At 44.1% G+C, this 19,306-nt stretch overlaps 1 protein-coding gene across 8 annotated transcripts in view; it reads left to right on the top strand.

The window, feature by feature from the left end:
- Positions 1–5,297: 5,297 nt before the first annotated feature.
- The window catches only part of smg7 (SMG7 nonsense mediated mRNA decay factor), a 17,464-nt gene continuing 3,455 nt past the window's right edge, over positions 5,298–19,306 (top strand). Inside the window, exons 1-22 of one of the 8 annotated variants that reach the window (XM_051380347.1) lie at positions 5,298–5,403; positions 6,444–6,475; positions 8,800–8,917; positions 9,033–9,165; positions 9,535–9,706; positions 9,791–9,862; positions 10,535–10,685; positions 10,789–10,924; positions 11,017–11,179; positions 11,588–11,747; positions 11,830–11,900; positions 12,845–12,905; positions 13,013–13,132; positions 13,363–13,786; positions 13,874–14,015; positions 15,107–15,525; positions 16,238–16,585; positions 16,980–17,123; positions 17,701–17,787; positions 18,190–18,340; positions 18,425–18,595; positions 18,778–18,938. In XM_051380347.1, coding sequence (XP_051236307.1) covers positions 5,378–5,403; positions 6,444–6,475; positions 8,800–8,917; positions 9,033–9,165; positions 9,535–9,706; positions 9,791–9,862; positions 10,535–10,685; positions 10,789–10,924; positions 11,017–11,179; positions 11,588–11,747; positions 11,830–11,900; positions 12,845–12,905; positions 13,013–13,132; positions 13,363–13,786; positions 13,874–14,015; positions 15,107–15,525; positions 16,238–16,585; positions 16,980–17,123; positions 17,701–17,787; positions 18,190–18,340; positions 18,425–18,595; positions 18,778–18,938 — 3,462 coding nt within the window. In that variant the 5' untranslated portion in view covers positions 5,298–5,377. Of the gene's footprint in view, positions 5,404–6,270; positions 6,298–6,343; positions 6,476–8,799; positions 8,918–9,032; positions 9,166–9,534; positions 9,707–9,790; positions 9,863–10,534; positions 10,686–10,788; positions 10,925–11,016; positions 11,180–11,587; positions 11,748–11,829; positions 11,901–12,844; positions 12,906–13,012; positions 13,133–13,362; positions 14,016–15,103; positions 15,526–16,234; positions 16,586–16,979; positions 17,124–17,700; positions 17,788–18,189; positions 18,341–18,424; positions 18,596–18,777; positions 18,939–19,306 lie in introns of those variants that run through there. The other 7 variants (XM_051380346.1, XM_051380345.1, XM_051380349.1 and 4 more) reach the window with 7 other exon arrangements.

The following is a 19,306-nucleotide window of genomic DNA, read 5'->3' as shown; positions in this document are numbered from 1 at the left end:
CACAATAATCAATAATCAATAATCACTATTATATCATGGATTAATAACTGCAGAACAATACAGCTGCCGAGAGTCTGGAATCTAATTAAACACATTTAACTTTATTTTCTAATTAAATGTATTGATTAGGTATCTAAATGGAAGATTTTCCATTTTTGGTAACAGGACAGAAAGTTTACAACATTGATTTAAAAAAATACAATAAATCTCTCTATAGGGGATAGATTTACAATAATTCACATTAAAATCAATAAAAAAGTCTCCTTATAACTCTACACAGTGTATAAATATAATAATAATAATAATACATTTTATTTAGAGGCGCTTTGGATACTCAAAGACACTTTACATAAAAACAACATAAAAATAGCAAAAAACAACAATAAATAGTAAAAACACAAAAAACACATCGGACTAAGCTCAACATTAAAAGCAATTTTAAAAAGGTGAGTTTTTGTCAATGATTTGAACGCTGGAGGGTCGGTGCAGTCACGGATTTGTTTGGGGAGAGAGTTCCAGAGGGAGGGGGCAGCTACAGAGAACGCTCTGTCGCTCCAGGTTCGGTGCTGATGTTTTCCTGACAAAAGTTGTCTCCTCCCACATAAAGCAGACCTCTAGGACTGCCTTCTTTCATTTATGTAATATTAGAAAAATTAGACACATCCTATCACAGACAGATGCAGAAAAACTAATCCATGCATTTGTTACTTCAAGGCTGGATTACTGCAACTCTTTATTATCAGGTTGCCCCAATAAGTCCATTAAAACGCTCCAATTAATTCAGAACGCTGCAGCACGAGTACTGACAGGAACTAGAAAAAGAGATCACATCTCTCCTGTACTAGCTTCTCTGCATTGGCTCCCTATAAAATGTAGAATAGAATTTAAAATCCTCCTCCTCACCTATAAAGCTCTTCATGGTCAGGCCCCTTCATATCTTAAAGAGCTCATAGTACCCTATTACCCCACTAGAACACTACGATTGCACTCTGGCTGTGCTGACCCCTGCAAATTCCCCAAATGTGTTAATCTTGACTACATAATTTCTGGTAGTCGGGGATTTATTTTTGTGTCAGAGGAAAAAATAAAAGAGACCATGGGTGCTATAAATTTGATCATAGCAACTTCCGTGGGAATGTTAACTGACTGCAGATTTACCGAACATACATGTTTTGATGGTGGGGGTTTGTCAATGCCTGAGACAGGTGGGATCTGTGGGAATGCAGAAGTGTGGCTCCTCCAAAAGGGACGAATTTGAAAGTATCTGAAGCATTCATATTGTTGTACGTGGCAGTGGTATATATTCTGGGCAAACTGTTAATAGGAAAACATTCACTTTTCTGTATATTTAATTATAAATTAATAAAAGCTTCCAAATACACTGAGAACATAAAGAATGTGCAGGATGCTGAATACCGGCTCAGATATGTAAAGGAGCAGATCATCAGCATATAAACCTTATTTTCAGTGTCCCATCTCCTGACCCCAGAGAACAAAGTATTTTCATTCAGCGTTCATTGGCAAGGGTGAAAAAGGCAGAAGAAAGGGGGCATCACTGGTGAGACCCAGACGATAGAGGAAAGAACAGTGATCGAGTACTGTTAGTTAAAACCCATGCCCGGGGAGATGTGTAAAGCAGACGTGTCTCTGAAAAAGAGGAAGCTCCACTCCACCCTGTCAAAAGCTTTTTGAGCATCAGGTGAGAGTATTACTTCAGGACAGGTTGGAGAGGCTGGAGAATGAATAAAACGTAAAAGTCTGTGGATGATTGTGAACGAATGAATCCTGTTTGATCATCGGAAATTACATTAGGAAAGATAGTTTCTAATCTACAGGCTGTCGCCTTTGCTAATGTTTTTACGTCCACATTAAGGAGTGAAATTTAACACCATGAGGAGCAGTTTGTGAGATCCTTGTCCCCCTTAGGAATTAATGAAATAGAGGCCTGAGGAAAAAACACCTTGTTGGAGCGAGTCCTTAAACATCTCTAACAATAAAGGAGCCAGACGCTTTGAGAATTTCTTATAAAACTCCACAGGATAACCATCCGGTCTCAGAGATTTTCCACTCTGCATCTTTTTGATAGCTCCTGGTGTTCACCTGGGGAGATCTTTGGAATAGTTAGGTTTAAAAGAAACTGGACATTTCACATGTCTCATTTGGGGCCTCAGATGCATGTAGGAGGGGGTAGAAGGATCTGAAAGCACCATTCATTTCATTAGGATCTGTTATAAGGCTGTTATGAATTTCTGCTCTTTAATTGTTGAGCCAATAAACGCCCCGCTTCATCCCCATGTTCGTACAAAGCTCCCTGTGTCTTAAGTAAAAGATGTTCCACATCTCTGGTGGTAAAAAGGTTAAACTCAGTTTGGGTGAGGGGGCTGCAGAGTAACAGCGATATTCGTCTGGAACCAACTCTGTTAATTCTTGTTGATGTTTTTTTCTCTGCATGTTAGCATGAACAGTATATGAGATGTTAGTACCCCTAATACTCGCCTTCAAGGTCTCCCATAGTAGGGAAGGGAAAGTTCCATCTTTTTGGTTGGTTTCCAGGAAAACGTCTAAGGCTTCGGAAAGAATTCTGCTAACAAAGCTGGGTCTAGTTTCCAGACACGAGCCTCAGCAGAGCCTGTAACTATTAGCAATAGTTACACTACAGCCTTCAGGATCTGAGATGGTTTCAGTGGGAGTGAACTGAACGTTTTTACCAATCAGTATAGCTGCTCCCCTTGTCCTGATGTCCTGATGTCCTCTGATGTCCTCTGATGTCCTCTGATGTCCTGATGTCCTGACGAACATGAGAGCCTAGAGAGCCTTTGATGATCGCAGTTACATAAGTGGGTCTCTTGAAGGAATATAACATCCTCTTTCAACTCCTTAATGTGGGAGAAAACCATCGCCCTCTTCACTGGTCCGTTCAATCCACTGACATCCTCCCACACACCTGTAGTTTTATTAGCCATATAGTTGAGTGGTAAGTAGATACACTATTAAATAAAGATGGAAAACAAATAACATTTGGTGTTAATATAAAGAAGAAAACATAACAAGTGATTCAGCTCATCATATTATTTAATAACTCACAACCACGAGGGGGCGCCACTGAGAGAAACTCTGCAGTTTATGATTTAAACAGCTGGAAGATTCAGATTCTCTTTTATATTCAGAACTGCTCTCATATACACTTATAGTATATATAGTTTATATCTTTTTATGTATTATATTAGATATTATATTTAATACAAATACCACACACAGCCCATTAAAGGGTAAAATCTGTTATCAGTATTGACATTTGCGTCTCCATCGAGCTCACGTTGAGGTCAGAGCTTCAGGATACACTGTAAAAAATAAACATTTTAAGGCAGCTGCCTTCACCAAATGTTTCAAGTCAAACTTTTAACTCTTGAAATTCAATTTAAAAGGTTTTGCTGACCTTTAATCTTTCCTTTTTTGTCCCTAATTTACTTTGTTAGAAAAAAAACTGAAAATTCTGTATTTTACTTTTTCAACTTACTATTATTGTAAAAACATTGAGCTGTGAACCAGAACTTTTATTATTTGGTGCTTTAAAAGGAATGCTTACAATTAAAAATATTAAATTATATATATCAATCAACATATCAATTATATGTATTAAATTATCAAATAAATTTTTGTTTGGTTTGTAAAAGTTAAAATTCACCGTTTTCTAAAGAGGAAAAGTAAATTATCATAATTATTAGTTTATTTTAAAACTTAATAGTTTGAATTTGTTTTACAGTGTAATGGGGACCTCTTGCAGATATTAGATTATATTGATTTAATCTATTTTTAGAATATTCATACGTCTACACAAAGTACTTTGGGAGATCAATAACGATGAGAAGAAACTATAATACTAATATTTCTTAATAAGAGAAACGTGTATTAATTAACTGGAATATTAGAACCCAGAGAATATTCTGTACGATGTGAAATGTGACAGGATGTGGGGGAAGTTATTGCTATAGATTATAGATATAGATATAGATCATCTCTGTATGAACTGAGGCTGTGATTGATTATTGGTATTAATCGGTGGAGAGGAGGCTGAACGTGTGTGTGTGTGTGTGTGTGTGTGTGTGTGTGTGTGTGTGTGTGTGTGTCTGTGTTATTGGATGTGTAAAATACACAGAGACCTCTTAATAATAATAATAATAATAAAAATAATAATAATAATAACTTGTGTGTGAATAAACTGGACTTCAGACAGAGTTAATTAATACAAAAGCACTTCAGTTCTTTATTAGCTAATATTACACAAAGCACCAAAAAGACAAGAGAGAGTTTATTAAACAACAGAATAAAAGCATGGTGTGTAACTACACATTATGTAATAACTACAAGTACTACTAATAATAATAACTGATCATAATAATAACATTTATCATCCAGAGAAGGTTTTGAGGAGAGGTCAGAAACAGACGTTAATAAATAAATACTTTAAAATAATAACTGACTTGTAAAAATACAGTAAATCTCCATAATTAAAGTAAACAGTTTTTAATCTAATTAAAGATATTTACAGTGTAAACAATGATCTATAAATCCAGGTGAACTCTGCTATAATACAATAATCAGACTAACATTTACAGCAGAGTGCTGTTATTATTGGATTGTTATTATTTTAATGTGAATGTTAAAAGTTATAGAAGTGTAATAAAAGTCATTATCTGTGAGATTCAGAATCAGAATCAGAAATACTTTAATAATCCCAGGGGGAAATTATTTTTGTTACAAATTCCAGATAAACAAACAACATCTATTAAGAACAAAACATAAATATATAAATATAGAAAAGATAAAACGTTCAGTTTAATAATGTGCAAAAAGTGCAGGAATGATTGTCAGTGTTTGAGTCAGGTTACAGAGGGGGGGGGGTCTGACTCTGACTCTCTGACTCTCTGAGGGAGGCAGTGTAAAGGCAGGAATGAGTTCCTGTGGCGCTCTGTGGTGGATCTGCTGAAGGTGCTCCTCTGCTGGGCCAGTGAGTCGCAGAGAGGGTGAGAGACTAATTATAATAATTATAATTATAAATAAGTAATTATCGCTGTTTCCACTGATAAACAACATTTAATAATAATAATAATAATAATAATAATAATAATAATAATAATAATAATAATAATAATAATAATGAGTCATTATAGAATAATATGAACAGTTTAATAAACAGTATTTTAACTCTTTCACTCATTTTACATTAAACATGTAAATTTACAGGATATTTCTGTAATATTCATTTATGACCCCCCCCCTCCTCCCCCCCTCTGGCTCACACAGGAACAAGATGGCGGCGGGAGGAGCGTTAGCTGCTCGACCACTCGTTGTCTGAGAGGCTGGAGGATCCGGCAGGATGAACCTCTGCGCCCAGTATTTACGGTAAGCTCGGTGCGGTATCAGCTGTGCGCGGCCCCGGCGGACAGGTGATACCGGAAGCGGTGGTTTTGGACCGACAGGTGAATTGTTTTGTTCGGTTGCTAACGCTAAAGCTAGCTGGTTTCGGGGACGCTGAATATGTTTTTTTCTCAGAGCGGTGAAGTCCCGCCCTACTCCGCCTCTGATTGGCTGGCGCCGATGGCCTTCATCGGTTTGATTGGTTAGGTTTAGGCACGAGGACTACGATTGGTCAGAATGTTCCGCCGGAGCCAATCAGAAGCAGCGGAGGGCGGGGTTACACAATATCGCGGGACCAGCCCCTCAGCTAGCTAAACGTTGGCGCTAGCTAGCTGCACATATCAACAAACAGTCGCTGCTAACAGGCTAACGCCACTGCACCGAGATATTAGAGATATTAGAGATATTAGAGATATTAGAGACATTAGAGATATTAGAGACATCAGAGACATCAGAGGTCTCAGAGAGAGAGGCGGTACCGGAGGCTCTGTGACGTACAGTGATCGATTACCCGCCACAGAGACGCGCTGTGTTATTGCTAGTTAGCTTTAGCTTGCTAGCGTCTTTCTGCGTATGTCAGTTAGCATCAGAGCCGCTGCCCCGGTTACCGGTTACACCCGGTAGCCAACCGGTAACCAACCGGTTACACCCGGTACGGTGTTCAACCGGCAGTGAGGCTGGATGCTAACAGGCTAACGGTGAGTTTGTGTGTATTCTTAGTCTGAGCCCGATATTAACAGTGATAGCCGTTAGCATGCTTACACTGTCTGTCTGTCTGTCTGTCTGTGGCTGTATCTGTCTGTCTGTGTGTCTGTCTGTGTGTCTGTGTGATGTGAGTCTGTCTGTCTGTCTGTCTGTGTGATGGAGCTGTCTGTCTGTGTGTCTGTGTGATGGAGCTGTCTGTCTGTCTGTCTGTGTGATGGAGCTGTCTGTCTGTCTGTCTGTGTGATGGAGCTGTCTGTCTGTCTGTCTGTCTGTCTGTGTGATGGAGCTGTCTAACCTCCTCTCTGTTTACATCCGAGCAGACAGGCAGAGGCCCTGAAGGCTGACATGACAGGTAGGTTTACACCATCACCTCCTCCAGCACCTGTACCACCATCACACCTGTACCACCATCACACCTGTACCACCATCACACCTGTACCACCATCACACCTGTACCAGCATCACACCTGTACCACCATCACACCTGTACCACCATCACACCTGTACCACCATCACACCTGTACCACCATCACACCTGTACCACCATCACACCTGTACCACCATCACACCTGTACCAGCATCACACCTGTACCACCATCACACCTGTACCAGCATCACACCTGTACCACCATCACACCTGTACCAGCATCACACCTGTACACTCCTCCAGGATTGTGCTTTGTCTGTGGGTTGATGCTGTAGAGCGGTCTGTAGAACGGTCTGTAGAGCGGTCTGTAGAGCGGTCTGTAGAACGGTCTGTAGAGCGGTCTGTAGAGCGGTCTGGAGAACGGTCTGTAGAGCGGTCTGTAGAGCGGTCTGTAGAACGGTCTGTAGAGCGGTCTGTAGAGCGGTCTGTAGAGCGGTCTGTAGAGCGGTCTGTAGAACGGTCTGTAGAACGGTCTGTAGAGCGGTCTGTAGTGCGGTCTGTAGAACGGTCTGTAGAACGGTCTGTAGAGCGGTCTGTAGAGCGGTCTGTAGAACGGTCTGTAGAGCGGTCTGTAGAGCGGTCTGTAGAACAGGGACATTGGTTAGAATAAATGAATCGATGTTGTGGAGGAGGACACCAGGTGATACGAGTGTTAGTGAGCGCGGTCCCGATGTCTCTGACAGGGATTTCTACAGACGAGAGCTCGTGTCATTTAAACCAACATGCACCGTTTAGATGAAGCTGTGTTTGCTGACAGACGGATGATATCTGGGGTAAACCAAAGGCTCCCACACCTGGGAACACCTGGAAACACCTGGAAACACCTGGAATTTATATCAACATCCACAGTTGGGATGAAGATGATCTCTGCAGACAACATGTGAATACAAGCCACAGAATAATGTTTGTGCCTTTAATCAGTCTGATTGGTTCAGTGTTATCTCTGTCGCTGCTGCTGTCACATTAGAAAAGCTTGAGGACTGTTAGTGTACAGACAACATGGTGACACATCTTTATATTGTTGGTTTTATAGTCCACGTTACGTTAAGTAGCTGTTAGTAGATTGACAGAACAAGAACGGGTTAATCTCTGAGTCACGCTGTGAAGGAATTCCCCTGCAGTGATTGAGGGAGGCTCAGCAGCCATTGTTGTGTTTTAGTTAATTACAGTGGGACATTGTTTAATGTCACTACCTGTTTGTACTGATCACCTGCTCTCTCCCTCCTCCTGTCGCTGTTAACTGGACACTTTCAGTCCAATACAGTCTCAGTTAAAGCTGTGGTGAGTCAGGATGATCAGTGTGAACCGCTGCTTCAGTGTTAATGGAATATTTGCTGTTTTATTGATTCCTGGGTGGACAAGCCAGGACAAAGACTGACTCTGAAAAACTGGGATAGACTTTTTCTTTTATTATTTTGACAGTTTATTAAACTTTTAATATATATAATAACCAGCAGATCAGTTGATGTTTGGTCAGAAGAGGCCTGGTCAATATAGAAACTGGTTTTATTGGTTTAATCTGGAGATTTAATTAGTTAAACTGTTTTACATCCTAATTAATGTGAGCTGTTGATGAATCCTCACAGAGCTTTGAGTTCTGGCCCCTCCGGCCTGCTGTCCTTCCTTTTACACCACACCAGCTGATTGCTGTGTTTTCCCACAGCTCTCTCTCTCGTTACCTGTTTTTACCGCCTGGTTAGGTTTTTAGAAGAGAGCAGCAGCTGGATACCTGCCAGAGCGTCTGCAGAGTCAGACCACAGGCCGAGCGCTCGCCGGCGGTCTGAGCTCTGATGTGGACGACTGATACCAATTAAATGCATCTCCACTCCAAACAGCCGCCGCAGCCTCTCCTCTGATCCTCAGACCTCTCCACATGTCCGTCACAGTTGTGTCTCCAGCTGCAGCCTGATGCTCAGATCAATAGATCCGTCTCAAACACATGGATTACAGTCACATGACTCAGCACATTATAAGGAGTCGTGGTAGCTGACACACACACACACACACACACACACACACACACACACGGTTATTCAAACCGTTGACAATAATTAATCCAATAATCAGGATTTTCTGTCACTGTGAGTTTAGTTTTTGGATTGTTGTAGCAGTCGACTGGTTTTTCAGTGGCTGATGCTGATTATAAAATGCTGTATATAAGCTATATATGCATCTATTGGAGCCAGTGCTGATGGATGCAATGCTTGTTAGGTTCCTTACTTTGAGTCTCTTTCCTCTGTGTGCGTTAGATTCGAAGCTCGGGGCGGCAGAGGTGTGGACGTCTCGACAGGCCCTGCAGGACCTGTACCAGAAGATGCTGGTGACCGACCTGGAGTACGCCCTGGACAAGAAGGTGGAGCAAGACCTGTAAGCTGCCCCCCCCCGTCCAGCACACACTTACACAGCTCGCTGTCAGAGATAGCAGAACTGAAGAACCCTGTGTACCTCGGTGCTGACGCTGTTTCTCTCTGTCCTCCTGCAGGTGGAACCATGCTTTTAAGAACCAGATCACCACGCTGCAGAGCCAGGCCAAGAACCGGGCCAACCCCAACCGCAGCGAGGTCCAGGCCAACCTGTCGCTGTTTCTGGAGGCCGCCAGTGGGTTCTACACACAGGTGGGATTTACATCTTATCAAACTGTTGTTATCTCAGCGTCCTCCAGTGTCTGTCCAACAGGGACAGGAATTCCTGTTTCAGGTGTTCTTAAAGGTATTTTAGAGTTTCCTGATAATCAATAAAAAATAGTTGATGACTCATCCTGCACTCAGGGGCGTTTTCTATTGCTGTGTCCAATCAAACGCAGCCTCCGAGGCTGACAGGGAATAACGTTACAGTACGGAATGTCTCCTTATATCAACAGTTACAATGCCTGCCAGCTCCTCAGTGCTCCTCTCACAACCTGTATAGAGCACTGATACCATAAACTGATACCATAAACATGGAGCTTCCTGTGGTTAACGCTGTGCACTCTCTGTTGTCTCCAGTTGCTGCAGGAGCTGTGCACCGTGTTCAACGTGGACCTGCCGTGTCGCGTCAAGTCGTCTCAGCTCGGCATCATCAGCAATAAACAGAGCAACACCGGCGCCATCGTCACCCCGCAGCCCAGCTCCTGCTCCTACATCTGCCAGCACTGCCTCGTCCACCTCGGAGACATAGGTGAGACAACGGTTAGATCCCAGAGCCGGCGGTGGAGGGAGATCTCCCGGCGCACTTTATTTCATCCTCCTCTCTGTCTTTCAGCACGTTACCGTAACCAGACCAGCCAGGCAGAGTCTTACTACCGACACGCAGCTCAGCTGGTCCCATCAAACGGTGAGTGTGACGTTGTTAATAAAGGGCAGGCACGTTCAAATCATAGCAGGTGATTGGATGAGCTTGAGTCAGATCAATGAACAATATAACACAGTCAGACTGTAACTGAAGCCGAAACAATAAACAATAATAATACAAATAATCAGTGAGATTTCCTCATCCTGTGTCACTGAGGAGTTTTATTCAGGTGATCAATAATACTTTATTGATCCCATTGATTATCATTGTTATTTATGTTCATTAAAACTTCATTAGTTTGCTTCCTAGAATGTTAAACCCAGAGCTAGAGAGTATTTTTATCTCCATGTGAAAAAGAGCTGCAACCATCATTTAGCTGCTCTCAGAGCTCTTAAAATTATCACTACTATTTTATTAATTGATTTGAGTAAATAAATTCTCTGATTTCAGCTTCTCAGATATAAATTGTCTGCTGTCTTCAGTGCTCTGACTGTTAACTGAATATCTGTGGACAATGTAAACGCCCTACTACCAATGTTCACCATTATCTAACGTTTTATGGATTAATGGAGATTAATCAATAATGAAAGTAATCACTACTGCAGCTTTAATGTGAAACCACTATCTCAGTATGTAACAGCACTGAGATTAGAGCAGCCATGTTTGTAGTTTCTCCTGCATTGGTGGTGTGATGCTCTTCTGCGCCCCCTGCAGGTCAGCCGTACAACCAGCTGGCCATCCTGGCCTCGTCTAAGGGAGACCACCTCACCACCATCTTCTACTACTGCCGCAGCATCGCAGTGAAGTTCCCCTTCCCAGCAGCCTCCACCAACCTGCAGAAGGCCCTGTCCAAGGCTCTGGAGAGGTAACGCCACCCACAGGAAACAGTTCTACACAATAATCCTTAAACAGTTGAGTGACTCAGATGATTTTCTTCTGTATAAAATCCTCCGTCTGTCTGCCTGCAGCCGCGATGAGGTGAAAACCAAGTGGAGCGTGTCGGATTTCATCAGGGCCTTCATCAAGTTCCACGGTCACGTCTACCTGAGCAAGAGTTTGGACAAACTGGACGCTCTCAGGGAGAAACTGGAGGAGCAGTTTCAGGTAAAACAAAACGACACTTGGCAGAGTCAACGCTGTCTGATTTCTAAAGCCTGCATCATGTGACAGCTGACTGTGTGTGTGTGTGTGTGCAGAGGCTGATCTTGCAGAAAGCCTTCAGCTCTCAACAGCTGGTCCACATCACTGTCATCAACCTGTTTGAGCTGCACCACCTCAGAGACCTGACAGCCGACGGCGGCGAGCAGAGCTACAGCAGCGAGCAGCAGATCAGCTGGTTCCAGCTGCTCGGACTCTTCAGTAAGAACAACAACTCGTTATTCTCTGGAATGAAATGGAAGAAAGTTTCACTTCACTTTGTAATAAGCAGCTGAACTAAGTATCTTTCACACATTGTTAAACCCACTATCTCACATTATGGTTCAATGTTGGAGTTGCACTGTATCTTGAATCAGCTGAAGCTTTTAGTCTTTTTACGAAGCTCTGTTAAAGGACCATTGCAGTTTTTTCCAGGTTGGCATTTGACATAAAAAGATTGTCTGTATTTGTAAGCTGATAACAAGTTGATCTTGTTATGAATGATGGCATACCGACAGGGTTATCAGTCTACAGTAGTCAACTAATATGAATGAAATAAAGTGTGAATGTGTGTGAATGGCTGTTGACTGATGGTCGGTTGTTCATTGTGTGACTTCCTGTCCTCCTCAGTGTCCTTCCTGGGCGTCATGTGCAGCCGCGCTCTGCTCAACAAGAACCGGGGGGAGGAGATCATGGGGGAGTGTCCTCTGCCGGCCATTAAGGTTTCTCTGGACTGGCTCAAACTGAGACCCAGCGTCTTCCTTGAGGCCGCTGTGGACAAGAGGCAGCAGTAAGTTCTTCTTCTTCTTTTGTCTTTCTTTCAGTTCTGCTGTTTAAAATGTGTTTGAGGAACTTGTCTTCCTGTCCCTCAGTGTCTGGCCCTGGCTGGTCTCCATCCTCAACAGTTTCCAGCCCAAAGAGGACGACGTGTCCTGTTCCTCAGGTAGGACGTTGGTTCTTTATTTAGTTCACTGATCAATATGAGCTCTGATCTCTTCAGGTTGCCGGGTTTCAGAATAGTGGAACAAATTATTCTGTTTATTATCACAGTGTTCCCTTCAGAATAAAAGCTGCCCTGCATGTGGACTTCTGTCCTGCAGCATCTCGGGGACACTTTTAATTTCCCAGGAAGCTCTTTTACGTGTCTGCACATGTTTCCACCTTCAGTCCACACTGACTCTGATTACTACCCCTCAACATTAGGATATCTTTAACAAAGCACCCAGGATCCAATGAGTTTGAAAACGATTAGAGATTGATATCAACCTCCCAGACACGTCGAGTTCTTCTCCTTAGTGCCGTTGTTCAGAAGATCACCTTTGGTCATAAAATCCAGCTGTTGTGATCAGATGGTGGCAGTCAGGAAGGAAGAAGAGCTTTAATGGTTAGACTTTACAGATGTTCTCAGACTATCAGAATCTTTTCGTTCTCAGAAGTCGGGTAAAAGTTCTCAAATCGCTCTGATATTGAGCCACACTGCTAGTACTGAATATTACCACTAGGTGTCACATGTGACTGACCTGCTGCTGAGTGGAACACAGTGACAGTGACAGTGAATGAGAGTGGACACGAGTGGACCAATACGAGTTACTCACCTTTTAACTAAAGCTACCTCGCTAACAGCAAACAGTGAGGGACGGTCGTCAGGGATTATAGGGTCATATTAGAGCTACAGTTGTATAATAAATATTATATTTTGGTTGATTCTTTATTTTATTTTTAATTGGAAGGATGTAACCACAACCTCTCTAAGGAATGGGAACATAAAGCACAATGTTTTCAGCAAACATTCATACATAGCTGTGTTTTATATCATAAATTGAGCCAATAATAAATAAATAAATAAATAATGTTTTCAAGCTGAAGGTGTGTTTATTTTCTCTTCAGTGACGCCCCTGCCTGAGGAGTTTGAGTTGCAGGGTTTCTTGGCGCTCCGGCCCGCTCTGAGGTACGGCACACCTTCATTCAGTGCTGGGATAAATGTTCAGTATTAACAAAAGTGTTCATCAGATCAGTCAGAATGTTTCCATGTTTTAACGTCTGTTGGTGTTTCAGGTCCCTGGATTTCACTAAAGGTCATCAGGGCATCCTGGTGGACAGGGACGGCCTGCCGGTCCACACTCGGCATCAGAGACTCATCAGTCTGGGCAAATGGGTGGCCGACAACCACCCGGGGTGAGTGTTTGCTGTCACTGCGTCCCTCAGCCTCTGCAACAGCAGAAAAACAAACATATATACTAAATAACTTTGTGCATTAGAATACAAACACTGTGGACGTCTGTAATGTTACTGTGTCCCAGGTGAGACATCAGAGCTCTGGAATACTAATATATCAGTGTGGAGAACTCTGAGTCTCTTCAGAGGTCAGAGGACATCGGTACATGATCTCTGTCTCCTCTCCGCAGGCTGATCCAGTGCAGAGTGAGTGAGGACGGCCTCCTCGTCTTCATCACCGACATTCCAGAGCAGGCCATCGAGGAGCCGCAGGAGAAGGAGGCGCCGGTGCTGCAGGAGTCGTCCAACGGCGAGCAGACGGCCAACGACGGTGGGAACTCCGGCCTGAAGTCGGTGCTGTCAGCGGGGAAGACGCAGAGCTCGTGGCCCGACAGCAGCGACCGACCCGTCGTCACCTTCAAGGAGAACATCAAACCCCGGGAGCAGAGCCGCGAGCCGACACGGAACCACCACCTGAAGGACAGCGGCAAAGAGCGCCGGGACTTTGCCAAAGGCAACGGGGCTGCTGGGAAAGGAGAGCTGAAGAGGGACGGGAAGAGGAAGAGTGAGCTGAAGAAAGCCGGACATGAGAAAAGCAGCGATGCTGGAAAACAGGTGCAGACATCGGACCTCATCGTCGACAGTCACAATATTGTAACGAGGACTCGCGTTGAACCGTTGTCGTTGTTTTCTGTCGCTCAGGTGAAGGCGCAGACGGAGCTGAGGAAGACTCCGGTCTCTGAGGTGAAGAAGACTCCTGTCACTCAAACTCAAACCACCTGCTCCTCCCAGTTCATCCCCATCCATCATCCTGGAGCCTTCCCACCACTGCCCAGCAGACCTGGTACGAGTTCTCGGCTTCATTCCCCGTATAAAGTGCTCAGCGTTACCTTCGCAGGACAAAAGAGAATGTTTCAGTCACACAGCGCTCTGATGTTACAGGAGTCAGACGGATGTTAGTTTACGTGCAGGGTAGAGATTTTCTTCCAGCTGATACAATAACAAATAATTTAACATTTTTGTAGATTTTACACACCTGAGGGTGAGACAGGCTGAGATCAGAGAGGGATAACCTATCAATCAATTTCATAAGAGTTCTAAATAAATCATTATTATTATTATTATTATTATTATTATTATTATTATTAATCCGCTGTAATTTATTTTATAGGGACAATTTATAACAATATAAATGTCTCATTATGGTCTGATAATTATTGTACAACCGTAGTAAAGTTGTCTTTAAATTTCTCTTTGTAAAATGTTTTATCATCTTGAGAAGAATACAGCTGAACCTTTTAAGGTCTCTTTTAATCTGCTCAGTAGTTTGAGGGTTCCCACGCGTCCTGGAAAACTTTCTGGAAAACACATTGAAAATGAGAGGAAGATTATTTCAACATTCTTGTATTTTCCTTTAGCTCCGAATGAGCCACGAGGCTTTCTGACGGAGCTCCACACAACCTCAGTGGTAGCTCACAGTGGGTGTGATTAAAAGACTCCAGTTAATATTACTGGTAAAGTATGGTGGTAAACTGATGAGTCAGGGACAGTTAATAGCATTTTGGATTGTACGTTTAGGTAAGTTCAGTCTGCTATTTGTTGTTGGTGTTCAGGTATTAATGGCAAATATAATTCATTAGCTTTTAAATGAATAAATCTGATAATTGCCAAACATAGAGCACAAAGAGATTCCCAAAAGAAACTAAATTAAATACATTTATGTAATAATTTAAATAAATAATGACAATAATAAAACAGGTCACAACCCTATCCCTTCTAATTAGAGGAGTGAGTGAAACAGATGTTAGAGTAAGACCTGATGGGAACTTGAGTTTATTCATATGTCAGACATAAGGAGGAAGCAGCCACATAATAAATCATTTATAAGTAAGGTACAGTCGGTTTTAATTCTGCTCCTGATCGGTTCCCCAGCAGGTTTCCCCCCCTCCGCCTACGTGATCCCTCCCCCGGTGGCATTTCCGGGGCTTCAGGTGAATCCGGGCTTCACTTTCTCCACCGGCGTGTCCGTCCCCGGACCTTTCCTCCAGCCCGGCGTCCACACCCAGGCCGGCAATCAGGCCGGGAAGCAGTCCCACATTCCCTACAGTCAGCAGAGGCCCTCCGGTCCCGGTCCAGGTCAGGGGCCAGGATCCACGGGCCAGGGCCCCGGACCCATGAACCAGGGGCCCTCGCAGGGTCAGCAGCCACAGACCCAGCCGCCCTCCCAGCAGGCCTTGCAACAGTCGGTCCAGCTGCAGGTGCAGGCGATGAGCCAGCAGCAGCAGTCTCCCACCAAGCCGGGTCAGCAGGTCGGGATGGGCAAGAGTCCGCCTCACCACCCGGGACTCCAGCAGGTCAGTAGTCCCAAAACCTCCACCAGTTAGAGGGCAGCCAACTGAAGCCTGAGAGGCAGAACCCAGGGTGTTAAAGTCCACAAAGCAGTCAGTGAGGCTCAGTTAGTTCCTGTCCGTCAACAGTAAAACCATAACGTTAACCGAGGGCTGAACAGGAAGTTAGCCGCTCTAGTTTGGAGTCTGTACGCTCATACAGCCCGTCAGTGATTACATTTACTGTTGTTGATGATGATTAATTGTACAACTGTTTCTACCTCTACCTTCTTTTATTTAGGTAAAATAGGTTAGAAGATGACTTTCCTGTAAACAACATAAATTCTGCTTGATTTAGAACTTATTCAAGTTATTTATTATTTATTTTGGCTAAATTAGTGCTGGAGTTGAAGGGAAACTGTAGGCAGCCAAACCAAGTTAATGTGGAGCCTCTATGGTCAGGAGAGACTCCTGGAAGAGGTTTTCTTAAAGAGTGAGAACCCTAAAAAAGCTTGAGCAACTTCCTTCCCATGAGTAAACTACAGTGTGAGTGTTAACAGATCCATTCACATACAGTGTATATATACAATACAATATCAGCAGATTGTCTCTTTAACAGTCTTTATTGAGCGTCTGACGGGTGTGAAACTGCTATTAAACATCAAGAACATGCTGAACGCCACCCGGCACGCCACCTCCGATGAGACGTTCACTGTCTTTGTGTGTCCGGTCTCAGCAGTACATGCAGGTCCAGGATCAGCCGGTGCAGATGTGGAACCAGGCTCAGGCTGCCCTGCAGAAGATTTCTCCCATGCAGATGTCCATGAAGCCACCTCAGCAGCAGCAGCAGGCCTTCTACATGGCGGCCCAGGACCCCCTCAAACTGTACGAGCACCAGCTGCAGCCCCCCAGCATGGACAAGAAGATCAAGTACCCCAACGTCAAGATGCAGGACTTCTACTGGGAGCCGTCCTACAGGATAGGGGACGGCCTGGCTGTGATGGCAGACAGGATGAAGAGGCCTCCGCCGGGTGGTATCTGTCCCGAGCAGGACCCCTCTGCTGGGCCCCGGGGACCCCCGTTTGAGGTGAGCAGTGAGAAGGAGGAGGAGGTGGAGGAGGTCCTGCTCCTTTTCTCTCTCTATGCTTCTTTGTCGCTTCTTTTCCTGCTCACTTCTTTTCCTCTTTGTCTGTTTTGTGATGGGGAGATGGACCTAAACTTTAATCCAAACTGCTGTTGTCACATTTGATCTGTGATCATTTAGTGGAGGAAGCAGAGGAAGAGTTCCTGTTGTAATATCTCTCTCTGTGTTCTGTGTGAGGTTCAGCTTTCAGCCTTCTGCAGCTTTTAGCTTAACTCCCCTTCTTTCCACCTCTGTCTTACTGGCTTGCCTTCTGTCTTTTTCTCTTCTTTTTTTACCCCTCTATCTATCTTCTTCTTCTTCCTCCTGTTGTTCCTCTTCTTGCTTCCTCTCTCACTAGGACAACAAGCCTCTTCTACCTCCTGACCTGTTAAAAACTCTAGCAGATTTTGAGGAGGAGGAGGAGCTCGTCTTTACTAAGCCTCCTGATTTCTTCCAGGCCCTGGCCGGCCCCCTTAGCTCTGCTCCTGGACCAAACATATTTGTATGTAGCCCTGTCTTCTGCCTCCAACCCCTCAACATCTAGTCCCATCCAGACCTAAAGCCACACTCTGCTCATCATTCACACCTTGTGTTATTATTATTATTATTATCGTTATTATTTATTATTATAATTATTTATTATAATAATGAATAATAATTATTATTATAATAATACTTATTATTATTATTTATTGTTATTATAATAATGATACTTATTATTATTATTATTATTATTTATTGTTATTAAAATGCTAATAGTATTTGAGTCCCTCACTCAGATTTAGTTTGAAACTCGACCGTTGTTAGTGGAAACCTGTCCGTTAACACACTGAGAGCTCTTATAGTGGTTAATAAATAAACTCAGTGATGGTAACTGGTAAATGTATGTAATAGGCAGACAGGTTGAGGAGATTAATTCTCTTTAATTTAAATAAATTCTACTTCATTTGAACTCATTGGCTAAAGTAATGTTACAGTGAGAGTCATTGAACCTTTATTAACACAGCACAGACCCTGAAACTGAAGTCATACAGCAGCTGTCTGTCTGTCCTCAACCCGTCTGTCCTTCCTCTCCACAGCTGCCCAACCAGACCCGTATGGAGAGCGGCCCCGAGGTCGTCGGCCAGTCATCTTCTCTCCTGCCTATAACCGGGTTCCCGATGCAGGTGAGACTCCAGAGCTGATCCTCTCTCGCAGCCTCACATTACAGTGCTCATATCTGCCAGCAACATTACAAACACTATCAGCACTCAGCCTGGATCATTCTTATTTTACTGACATACAACACAGCCTCAGAGACCCACAGGGACTAACGTTACAGCACCGAGGTCAGTTACAGAGTTTCTGATGGACAGATTGATTTTTAATAACTGAGTGCTAGAATATTTTTTCGAGGTATCCTGTAATCTGAATCAAAAATGTCGACATAATCAGTTCCCACATTAACTTTTTGCTTTACGGTTTAATAGTACGAGTTCAGTGTCACATTAATCCTCCAGATAATAAATATGGATCATAGTTGATTATTGGACCTGATCAATCAGAGGCTTCATGTGTTCTGTGTTCAGGAATACAACCAGAACAGCATCTTCAGCCAGGCCTACGGCAAGAACCTGCCGCCCAGCTCCAAGCCCGACGTTCCCATGATGCACCAGGAGCCGTCCCTCTACTCCCTGTTCGAGGGCACTCCCTGGTCCCCCTCCCTCCCCGCCAGCTCAGGTACGTCACACCTGTAATGATGTAATCCACTCAGCACCAAACACTGAAACATGCCTCTGAAGTCAGCTGCGTTCTGATTGGCAGATCACTCCACCCCGGCGAGCCAATCCCCTCACTCCTCCAACCCCAGCAGCCTGCCGTCCTCCCCCCCCACACACAACCACGGAGCCATGCCCTTCTCTAACTTCGGGCCCATAGGAACTCCGGACAGCCGGGACCGCCGGGTGGTGGACCGCTGGAAGGCCGACAAGACCGGTGAGCTTCACGGTGTATTATTAGACTTCCTTCTTGCATCAACCAAAGCATTCTGGGAACTGTAGTTTATTATACATTTATTATATTTATTGATATTCTCCATTAACACCTCACATTCAGAGGGTTCAAAGGGTTCACTGAGATCTGCTTCCAGATGTTGACATGTGGTTGTCGTGTTTCAGGAGCGGTCAGCGGGTTCGGTCTGGACTACCTGCCGGCCGCAGCCTCCTCTGCAGCTTCAGACACCAGCTGGCACCAGGCCGGGCCGACCGGCAGCTCCTGGACCAATCAGGAGTCTCCAATGGAGGAGTCGTCCTCCACCGTGCTGCTCGACAGCCTCAAGGTCCGCTAACACCCCCGCAGACCGCTTTCATGTTTTAATCACTCGCAGCCATTTTAGTTTGTTTCAGCTGCAGACGCACATCTGGTGTGTGTGTGTCTGTGTGTGTCTGTGTGTGTGTGTCTGTCTGTGTGTGTGTGTGTCTGTGTGTGTGTGTCTGTCTGTGTGTGTGTGTTTCTGTGTGTGTGTGTGTGTCTGTCTGTGTCTGTGTGTGTGTCTGTCTGTGTGTGTGTCTGTCTGTGTGTGTGTGTGTCTGTCTGTGTCTGTCTGTGTGTGTGTGTCTGTCTGTGTGTGTCTGTCTGTGTGTGTGTTTCTGTGTGTGTGTCTGTGTGTCTGTCTGTGTCTGTCTGTGTGTGTGTGTGTCTGTGTGT

Source organism: Dicentrarchus labrax, unplaced genomic scaffold, assembly GCF_905237075.1.
Source record: "Dicentrarchus labrax unplaced genomic scaffold, dlabrax2021, whole genome shotgun sequence".
Classification (NCBI taxonomy): domain Eukaryota; kingdom Metazoa; phylum Chordata; class Actinopteri; family Moronidae; genus Dicentrarchus; species Dicentrarchus labrax.
Note: the sequence above shows the minus strand (reverse complement) of the source record. Positions and strands in the feature narration are given on the sequence as shown.